General features: G+C 38.0%; 1 protein-coding gene across 1 annotated transcript; it reads right to left on the bottom strand.

Annotated features, from left to right (window-relative positions):
* Nucleotides 1-4,194: 4,194 nt before the first annotated feature.
* Nucleotides 4,195-8,918, bottom strand: LOC104093200 (homogentisate 1,2-dioxygenase). Its single transcript, XM_009598918.4, is given in 10 exon segments — nucleotides 4,195-4,413; nucleotides 4,416-4,637; nucleotides 5,891-5,974; nucleotides 6,051-6,205; nucleotides 6,317-6,386; nucleotides 6,522-6,697; nucleotides 6,780-6,947; nucleotides 7,051-7,130; nucleotides 7,770-8,000; nucleotides 8,529-8,918. Coding segments are annotated over 10 exon segments (1,452 nt in total). The 5' UTR covers nucleotides 8,747-8,918; the 3' UTR covers nucleotides 4,195-4,365.
* Nucleotides 8,919-10,808: the final 1,890 nt, after the last annotated feature.

Genomic DNA, 10,808 nt, shown 5'->3' with positions numbered 1-10,808 from the left:
GGAAGTCCCGCACCTGGGAGCTCGCAGGTGTGGGCAGCTGAGCGCAGAAACGAAGAGGAGCAGAGGCATGGGTTTCCGCAGATGCGGAGCTGAGGGCGCAGGTAGGTGCGCATGCGCAAAAAGACATATTTGGCCACAGAAGCGGAGCTTGGTTGAAATGTTTGCGACTGCAGAAGCGGGATATTAAGTGCAAATTGCGCTTCCGCATGTGCGATATCCATTCCGCAAAAGCGAATGGTCGGGGAATTAATGAAATTTCGCATCTACGTTAGAATTGTTCGCATGTGTGGTGTCGCATGAGCGGTGGATGGAGGCACAGGTGCGAAAAGCCTGAGCAGAAGGTTAAAATCGAGGGTTTTCATTGTTTTCATATTTTTGGAATTGTGGGACTCGATCTAAGGAGATTTTTGGAGCATTTCGATCTCATCCCAATTGAAGAGGTAAGTGATATTTATTCGATTTTGGTGTTAGATATTCATTACATATTGATTATTACACCTAATTTTCATAAATCTAATATGGAATTTGAGGATTTTTGGATTATGTATTGGAGAGTGAGATTTGAGAATTTGAGGGTCGATTTGTGGTCGGAATTGGATGAATTTAGTATGGTTGGACTCGTAATTAAATGGGTGTTCGGATTTTGTGAATTTTATCAGATTGCAGGGTGCAGGCCCGGAGTTGAATTTTTGGTTGACTTTCTGATTTTGATTAAAGACCTTAGCTTTATCTTTTGAAATTGTTCCTATTAGGGGTGTACGTGAGGCGGTTTGGTTCGGTTTTTTATTAAATCAAAATCAAACCAACTATGTCGGTTTACTAAATTTATAATCAAATCAAACCAACATAAACTCGATTTTTTCGGTTTCGATTTTTTCGATTTTCTCGATTTTTCGGTTTATTTTCGGTTTCCTTTTTAGTTATATTATGCTTGAAAAGAGAGATCAAATAATCACCAATTGTCCGCATGATTACTATTCATTAAAATAATACATGAGGAAGAGCAATTGTTCGTATGAATCATAATTCCAAGACCTTCCATAATAGAAAATGACAACAAATATGTGATAAACCAAAAGCTACAACCCAACTTATAGTTCCACAAAAAATATTAAGTTAATTAAAGTTGGCCTAAACAGCAAGCAGCCAAGCAGCATGAATAGGTTGACACTATTTAGTTTAACTGAAGTTCTGAACTAATCAATATTCAAAGGGTACCCTGGACATTCTGGGAAAAAAAATAGTTACATGTTAAACAATATAAAGATAGAATCAAATTCATTACAAATTAAATATATAAAATTATCTTCTTCAACTTGCTCAATTTTCTTAATTTCTTCTAGATAGTCTTGAAGCTTGCATTCCTTAGGTGACTTTATCCATTGTTGAGTGCAAATAAGAGCTCTTACCGTCTTTGGTGATAAAGAACTTCGGTAAGAATCGAGAATTCGACCGCCGGTACTGAAAGCTGACTCGGATGCAACAATAGAAATAGGAATTGAAAGAACATCCCTTGCCATTTTTGAAAGAATTGGATATTTACTAGATGAAGCTTTCCACCAAGCCAAGATATTTAAATCCTTGGTCTTATCTACATTATCCGTCAAGTATTTCTCAAGCTCAGATTTTTTCTCAACATCTCCCTCATCTTCCAAATGTTTCGCCCAGCGAAATAGCAAAATATCACCAACTTCACTCACCATACTAGTTTCACCTCTAGAATTGTCATTAGAAGATTTAGAGAAAGAATTATTGTAATGATCATATAAACGAGTCAAAGCACCTGTCACCTGATCTGATTTCAATTTTCCCACCAAAGGATTATATGATATACTGAGAATGAAGTTCACATGCTTCATCTTATATCTGGGATCCAACACAACAGCAATGAACAATAACATGTTCAAATTCTCAAACATACCCCAGTATTTATCAAACTTTCCTTTCATTCTGTTAGCCATATCAATCAAAATAAGATCTTCACTATAAGAATACTTTATAATAGCATTTCGAACATTAAAAAATTCATGGAAGAATGCATTCGAAGTAACATATAAGCTTCCTGAAAATTTTAAAGTGGTCTGGTAAAAAATATTAAGGAACATGATAAAAGCTTTCACAATCTTCCAATCATCAGCAGATGGATGTCTTTTTGTTACCTCTCGACAATACTTTTGGTACTTATGGTCATCCACGTACATTCTTGTAAAGGCCTTTTCAAATTTCACAGTTGTATCTAACATTGTATATGTAGAGTTCCACCTAGTCTTAACATCAAGACTCAAAAGACCATGATTGTCTATCTTAACTTTCTCAACATGTGACTTGAAAGAAGCAAACCTTGAAGAGGAAGACTTGACATATTTTAGCGCATTTCTAATACGATAAATGGGCTCAATTTGTTCATCTAATCCATCTTTTACAATCAAGTTCAAAATATGTGCATTACATCTAACATGTAAAAACTCATTTCCCAATATTACTCTTTTCCAGTCATCAATACGTGCCTTCAAATGCTTAATAGCAGCATCATTCGCACTTGCATTATCTAGCATCACCGTAAACAAGTTCTCAATACCCCACTCTAACATACAAGCTTCAATACCCTTAGCAATAGTCTCTCCCTTATGATCTGGTATTTGGAAAAAGTTAAGTATCTTCTTTTGTATATTCCATTCATCATCAATCCAATGGGCGGTGACAACCATATAAGCAAAATTTTGGAGTGATGACCATGTATCACTAGTAAGACATACATGTTGGTTCTTGATAAGTTTTTTCAGTTTTTCTTTCTCCTCTTAATAGATCTCCAAACAATCTCTAGCCACAGTTACACGAGAAGGTAATTCAGAATTAGGCAAAGCCTTAGCCATTAACTTTTTAAATCCTTCTCCCTCAACAACTTTAAATGGCTGCTCGTCAATAATAACAAATTTCAGGACCAACAATCTAAGATAACAATTATACCTAAATTTAAAGGGATAAAATAACATAATTGGTTTAATCAAATACTTTAGCTTACCAAATTATATTGGAGTAGTAAGACTAATATATAATTACAAACTTGAACAGTGGCTCGAAATTGCAAAGAAGGAAGCTCATCGTGAAGTGGATGGAAGGGTTTTCACTATTTGGGGTTCTTTGACTTTGGAGTTGGAAGATAGGAAAGATACGGAAGAATGAAGACAAGGAATAACCTATTTTATTGTCTTTTCTTATTGGGTTTTAGTTTGGGCTTCAAATTTGGGTTGTGTAGTTAGAACTTAAAATCTATTAAGTGGATAGTGAATTTACAAGCCCACAAATAAATAATATCTCAAGACATTGAAAACTATAAAATAATTTAGAAAATACTTACAAATTAGATTTTAATGATTATTTTTTATGTATAAATTTATATATATATATTATGTCGGTTTGATTTAGATTCGATTTGACTTTTTATGTCGGTTTGGTTTAGATTCGGTTTGACTTTTTTTTTGGTAATACCAAACCAAACCAAGAATGATCGGTTTTTTATTTTCCAATACCAAACCAACCAAACCAAACCACAAGTCGGTATTTTTCTTCGGTTTGACTTGGTTCGTCGGTTCGGCTTGGCTTGACGGTTTGGCTTGTACACTCCTAGTTCCTATAGCTATTATTGATGGAATTTTTTTTTCTTCTTCTTTTTTTGTTTTTTTTTGTTTTTACTTTTTAAATATAATGATTTTTCTCTTTTTAATCTACATTATGTACTTACCTATAGAACAAATATATTAAAAATATTATTTATCTAGCTTATATAATATCGGAATAATATAATTGAGTGTAATTTTCAAGAATATATAATATGTATATTATAAAAATACCTTTATTTTAAATAATTATTTTTTATATTACGTGCATGGGATACATATTTTATAACTTTTATTTTATTTTATTCTCAATTTTGTTAATAAAATTTTAAATTTTTATTGTTAATATAAAAATTATTATTACGAACTTTTGAGTGCTATAGGCATAGTTAAGTAACGTTGCTGTTACAAACGAAAGAAAGATGACTTTACTAGATAATTGAGTGACCATTTGAGTAATGGACTCGTTATTGTCACATAGTAATTCATTGTTCTTGCAATTGCTAGACGTATTCCATGATAGTTCCCTCTTTACATATACAACAGCAAAAGCCACAACAACATCAAGATGTTCTACTTACTGGGCAAGAGGTCATAATTTCATAGAACATCGCTTTCATCTTAGCACTGTATCTGCACTTGGATTGTCACCCTATTCTTTAGATCCAATACTACGTAGGATTTATTTTACATTTTACATGCCCGTGGCATAATATGTACAAGCTAAATCACTTTAGTAGCACATCCCTTATAGAACTACAGAAGCTAGCTGAACAATTAGCATCTTCCATTTCACCTTTCCACTGGTTTTCCATTCTGAAAATTGATGTTTTCTTCTTTCATGGATAGTCCTGAGAAGTGAGACTTCAAGCCGATCCAGCATTGATAATAATCATGATCCATAAATGGAGATTCAAGTGCCCACGGACAGACTCGGGGTATTAGACAAGACTCGAACATAAAAGCCATTGTATCAGCTATTTTATGTGGACCAGCTTCATTTCCAAGTGCAATAGTAGCCTGTCAATGTTTTATGGCAGCAAGGTTGTGAATGCAAAAGTACATAGCATGTATAACTAGTATATGATTTATAGATCACAAGCGCTTGGATTAAACTAAGTTGCGCGGACTCTTCGTTTTTGGTGCCGCGCCCGTCTCGACACGGGATGGGAGCGGAATACGTCACGGATTCGGTCAACTAACTTCGGATACTTTGACCTGAGTCCATCGACAAATTTGGGAGGAAATTGAGATTTTGATTTCTCAAAATTAAAATTAAAACAGATTTAAGACATGGAAAATGGCAGGCCTTCAATATTGTAGTACTTTTGTCTCATATTTGCTGCTTTGTGTTTCAAAAAACCCTTGAATTGTTCTGAGTTCGGACTTCGGTAGACAGTAGCAGCGATATTGATGGAGCATTGGTGGAAGGCCTTGAATGGCTTTCTTTTTCTCTTTATAGCTCTATTTTTTATAATTTAGAATTTTTTTTAGTCGAATCCCCGCACCCGTATCCATACCTGGATCCGCACCCAGATTTTGTCGAATCTGACACTCGGATCCGTGCCCGTATCGGATGCCCGCACCCGAGTCCGAGCAACATACGATTAAAGTATTCACTTGGACTATTATATCCCTGATTTTTATATAACAACAGATGGCTAGGTTATGATTCACTTATCACAAGCATTTGGATTAACTAGTATAGTTTTGCCCAATACGCAATGTTGTAAGAAAAATAGCTGAGACAATATACTGCACTTGCACTGCAAATGTATAGAAACTTGAATTGAATTGGATGAATTGCGTATGATAATTAAAAAACAAAAGGAATTTTGGGATAAGCACTTTTGGTCCTCAGTTATTGGTAAAATTCTGATTTTGGACTTGTAATGTTTAGCTAAGCACATTTAATCTTCAACCAACTAAAATGTATGTTTTATGTTCTATTATATAGGAAATATTGATATTTAATTTTTTTTTAGAATTACTCTCAAATATGGAGTAACAATACAAATTTAACATAACACATTCGTAATTAAATGGTTTAGCACTTAATGATTCGTTAAATTTGTTAAGATTCATAAGTAGAAGAACCAAAAGTGCATATATTACGTAAGTGCTTAACCAGAAATCACAAGGACCAAAAAAATCAGAATTTGCCGACATTTGAGGGAGTAATAACACAAATTTCCTTATAAATAAAGGCACATGCGTGGGGAGGAGAAAGAAACATGGCCATAGAGGAGGGAGGTATAGAACAGGAATCGTACCTCATACGTTTTGGTATCGGGACCATGAGGAGTCATGCAGCTATGAAGGCTAGCCCCACCAGGGTGAAAACCATCAGCTTTTGCCTGAAACAAGTTAACAGCATTAAAAGTGAAACAACCCCGGAATTGAGTATGACTTCATGCAAGTAAGATAAACAACCTCGTAACCCCCATAGATTAGACCCATAAATTCGCTCATACAATTGCGATGATAATATGGAGGACGGAAGGTGTGTTCAGCAACCAACCACCGGGGAGGAAAAATGACAAAGTCAAGTAATGCCACACCAGGTTTATCCGTTGGTGCTGTCAAAACTGCATTAATTTAAGAAACTAGATCAAATGAAACCAGCACAATGACAATTAACAGATGACAGAACATCACTAATACCAAGAACAAACGGTAATTTAATAAACCTTACCAACCTGTATTTATTGAAGGATCACTGTGGTCAATCAGTACAGTATTGTAAGGGCAGAACTTGCTTAAATCATACTGCAAATTGAGAAAATAGTTTGCTTCAGCACTTAGGAGACATTCGGTATTAAGTTTCTGTGTAGCAACTTAATTGGATAAAATCTGAGCAAGGCACCCATATTATGAGAGATTGAAACACGGAGAAACACCCGCCTTATAAGGAACATAATTGCCATGCCAAGCGACCACATTAAAAGGAGAAAAGTCTTGCTTCGCAGTGAAGAGTTCACCACCATACTTCTGCACAATAGTGTAACCTGGCTGGGAGCCATCTTCATACCAGGCAACAGGAACAAGAAAATCCCTCGGAGCAGCCAGACCATTTGCACCTAATTACATATTCAAACGCATATCATCAGCAAACAATATCACCTCTCTCAATAGCAAGTAGTTTTGCACTTTCTAAAGCACCTATTGGCCCCAGATCAGGAAGTTGAAGATGAGTTCCAAAAATTTCAGCAACGTAACCACGTGAAGGTCCATCTGGAAGGTCAACAGAAAATCGAAATCCTTGAGGCAAAATCACTATTTCACCAGGAGAAACCTGCAATCTTCCGCATTCAGTTGTAATCCACAGCCCTACATGACCAACAGAGTAGTTAGAAAGAGTTTCAAGGCACGTGTTAACAAATTTGGGGCTGAATAAGAGCAGATGGATGACACCTGACTGATTGTCACTTACTTCCTTGTTGAGGAACAATCAGAAAATCACCATCGGCATTGCAGAAGGCACAGTTCTCCATTGATTTGTTGGCAGTGTACCTGCATTTTCGATAATGCTCAGTAATTATCAAAGACGTCCACTATCACTTGATCTACTGAACTTCAGATCTAATTGCACCCGTACCTAGAATAGCAAGATGCTGTATATCAGAAAATATATCCAGACCCCAAAACCAAGAAGCCAGACATTCTTCATGTCAACCTACGAGTGAAACCTGATTCCTAATTTGGTGTCTACAAACATCATCTCTAATAGGGGTTGTGCTGAGTTGATATTCCACACAAATCATTATCTATCCACAAGAAAAGATAGCAGAGTTGTGGTCCGTCACAGATCCGATTTACTCTCGGGTTAGAAAGCATATAGCAACAGAATTAGTAGCCAATCCCTAAGAGTAACTGCTCTTATCCAGAGCATAACGCATCTCAATCCTAATGATATATTCACTAGAAAAAAAAACATAAATAAGCAAGAAACAACTATATCTGAAACTCCATCTAAATTACATAGTGCTCATAATACTAGATCCCGTGTTGCTCAGACTCTCCAAAAATATTGCCGGGTGTGTGCCGGACCCTCCAAAAGTAGTGCATTTTTTGAGGATCTGACACGGGTAGGGCAATAATTTTGGAGAGTCCGTGCAACATGGACTAGATCAAGTTTGAAATACCAATTACATGTGAATTGCAAAACCATGCCGGAGATATGAGCTGCCAGCCCCGCATATAGTGTACAAACCATCAATGAAATCTTTTGGTGTTTCTGGTATCTCCACCGGCTTCCACCTTAGTTGAGTTGGTGTGGCAGCACTGTTTGACTGGTCGAACTCACTCACAAGCTTTTCATGTCTGGGTAGTCTTCGTCTAAATGGTTCATGTGTAACTGATGGCTTAATACGATATAGCCAACTGCACAAAGAGAAAATTCCCATAGTCACACAACCAATTTATCAATCAACTACGTGTCAATCCTAAATGAGTAGGAGTGACTATACGAATCCTCAACATCCATTAGAAAGAAAAAAGAAGTTCATTTTCATTAGCTTTTTATTTTTGGGGATTCACTTCATTAGCTTCTATATGAGTTTAACTTGTGTGCACTGCTGATTTAAAAATATTTATACAATACTTAAGACTTATGAGGTAAATGCAGATAAATCACTATAATACGCATTAATTGATAACTTAGATAAAAATGGTAACCAACCTGCTATAATAGGTTAAACTACACTAACTGTCCAACAACAACTAATTGTCCAACAACTAATCAACCATTGAAAAGGGGGGCAGTAATGTTGATCAAAGAGTCACTCCCTTCCTGCTTTACTGAATCTTTTCGAGCTGTTGTTATTAATTGTACTCAGTTTTAACTAACATACTAACAAGAACTATGCTAAAATAAATCAATAATGTTTTGGAGAGAGAGAGAAGTGAAACCTGCGTTGGTTAAGTTTGCGAGGGGAAGTAAAAGAGGTGCCAGAGATCTGCTCAGCATAAAGGCCAAAGGGGCAAATAAGAGGACTGTTTTGACCTTGAGGTAGAGCTCCAACTATAGCTTCAGATGAGAAGTGATTCCCGAATCCTGATTGGTACTCCAAATCAGAGGGAAATTTGTTACAACAGTGGGAAGTGATAGTGCTATCTTTGCACTCCATTTTCTGGATAGAGTTGAGTGATGGAGTAGTATTTATTTTTAGTTTTGTAGACACGGTTGTAGAGTTGTAGTGGCAACGTTGTCTGAAAGTAGACAAGTAGTCCTAGGAAGGAAAGCGGTGCTGTCGTGGCACCATGATCCTTTACAAAGAGTCGTGCAGGTTTGAGGAAACTGGGTTTGATATATATGTCGTTATTTGTCTTCCATCAGAGCTAGCCAATTAGGCTGTGCCACGTCGCTGCGTCTTGCTTCTTCGCCCTCTCTCCTCCCAACTACCCCGCAACCCAAACTAAATTAGCTAAATGATTATTATTGTCTTAGTTTGACTGTAACAAACTTTAAATACCCCTCATTTGTTCGATTTACATTCAAACCTTCTGCCCTATGTTCCTAAGAAATTTTAGTAATTCCAAGTACTTATATTCTGGTTGTTTTGAGATCTTTTACAAGAACTCTCATTCGACTTTTTCTCAAACCATCGAATGTACTCTTTTAATTTCCTCTTTTTCCTTATTTCTTCTCTATAAAGAAATGACGAAAACTTTCAAAACCATTCCCCAAAAAGTAACTCTTTCTGCCTCGCGACTGGCTACCGAAGAGACCGCTTCACGTACTGCTGTCGAGGAGCCAGCACCGGAACCTCCTCTAAAAATGTTCATCCTGGGGGATGCCCGGTCAATGCTGACTTCAAAGTCGAAAAGCCCTCCTCCGCACCAGGTCGGTGTGAGGAGGTCTCGAGGTACATCTGCTTGATCACCGAGGATATTCTCTCTGACGTCAAGAAGGATTGTAACTGGGCTGACAAACATGCGGTGGTTCCCGAACCTGACGAAGCCATCACCACCCACGTGGAGGGATTTTTAAGTGTTTACACTTATCCCTTCACGTTGGGCCCTTTGGACCCGGTTATCATCAATTTTTGTAAAAGATACGAGGTAACCCTCGGTCAAATTCACCCTTCTTTCTAGAGGATCGTAATTCTCCTCCGTTTCTTTGTGAGCAAGATCGAAGGGTGCCCTTTCACGATCAACCACCTTATGCATTTATACAGTCCCCGACTCTACCGAGGAGGACTGATCAAGCTCGCTCGTCGGGCCAGTAAAGCCGCTTTCTCGAGTATCGATGAAGATAAGGATCGAGGTTGGCTAGGCCGTTTCGTTCGAGTAAGGACCTCAGACTTGATCCCGGTCGAGCACATGTCGTTCCCTAAGAAGTGGAACATAAAACGTAAGTATATAATTTTGCTTCCAAGATTTTATTTATCGCCATTTTCCTTCCTTCTCTTATCAGTGTTCTGTGATGGTACAACTATTGCTCGGATCCCGAACGCAGTTCCTCGACTCAAGGAATAGGTCGAGGACATCGTGTCACAAAGGCCTTATTCCGAGCGCTCATGGCGTGAGCTTTCAAAGGGTCGATGGGAGGCCCGTTCGCACGGTGAGATCTCTTTCATGAGTAATTTTTGGTTTCCCTTTTGCACGACTAAGTTCACACTTGTTTTATTTTTTTTTGTAGGTTTAACCAAGGATGTCAAAATGAGACCTCCATACGGTAGTGACGATCTCCCCACTGAGTCCCCTGCTCCGAAACAGAGTGAAGGGAAGAAGAGAAAAGGGGCTCCGAGTTCTCCGAGCTCGGAGAAAAAGAAACTAAGGAGGAGGCTGATCCGCAAGCCAAAAGAAACCTCCAGCTACCGAATACCTGATTCAGACTCCCTCTACCGGCTCAGGGACGAGTCCGAAGGGGATGAAATTTTAGTGGCGCGGGAGCCATCGATCCCTGAAGAACGGGCATCAACCGAAGGAGTGGAACGATAGAGGCCAATCCCTCCCAAACTCAAGAGGTCGATGCATCAGTGAGGGTCGAGAACCCTCAAGACGCCGGTTTTGCTCCATCCTGTGTCGTTGATATAACGGGATCGCCTTCATTCACAGACTCAATGTTCGGTGAAGCTCAAGCAGCGAATGAGATTTCAAATGAGAGGGTTCAAAGAGGGAACGATCCCCTCCAAAGCTTTTTCCATGGCGTGGACTCTATTGCCACGGAGGATGTCACCGGATTGG

The sequence above is a fragment of the Nicotiana tomentosiformis genome, chromosome 6, assembly GCF_000390325.3.
Source record: "Nicotiana tomentosiformis chromosome 6, ASM39032v3, whole genome shotgun sequence".
In the NCBI taxonomy this organism is placed as follows: domain Eukaryota; kingdom Viridiplantae; phylum Streptophyta; class Magnoliopsida; order Solanales; family Solanaceae; genus Nicotiana; species Nicotiana tomentosiformis.
This window is presented reverse-complemented; position numbering and strand designations above follow the sequence as displayed.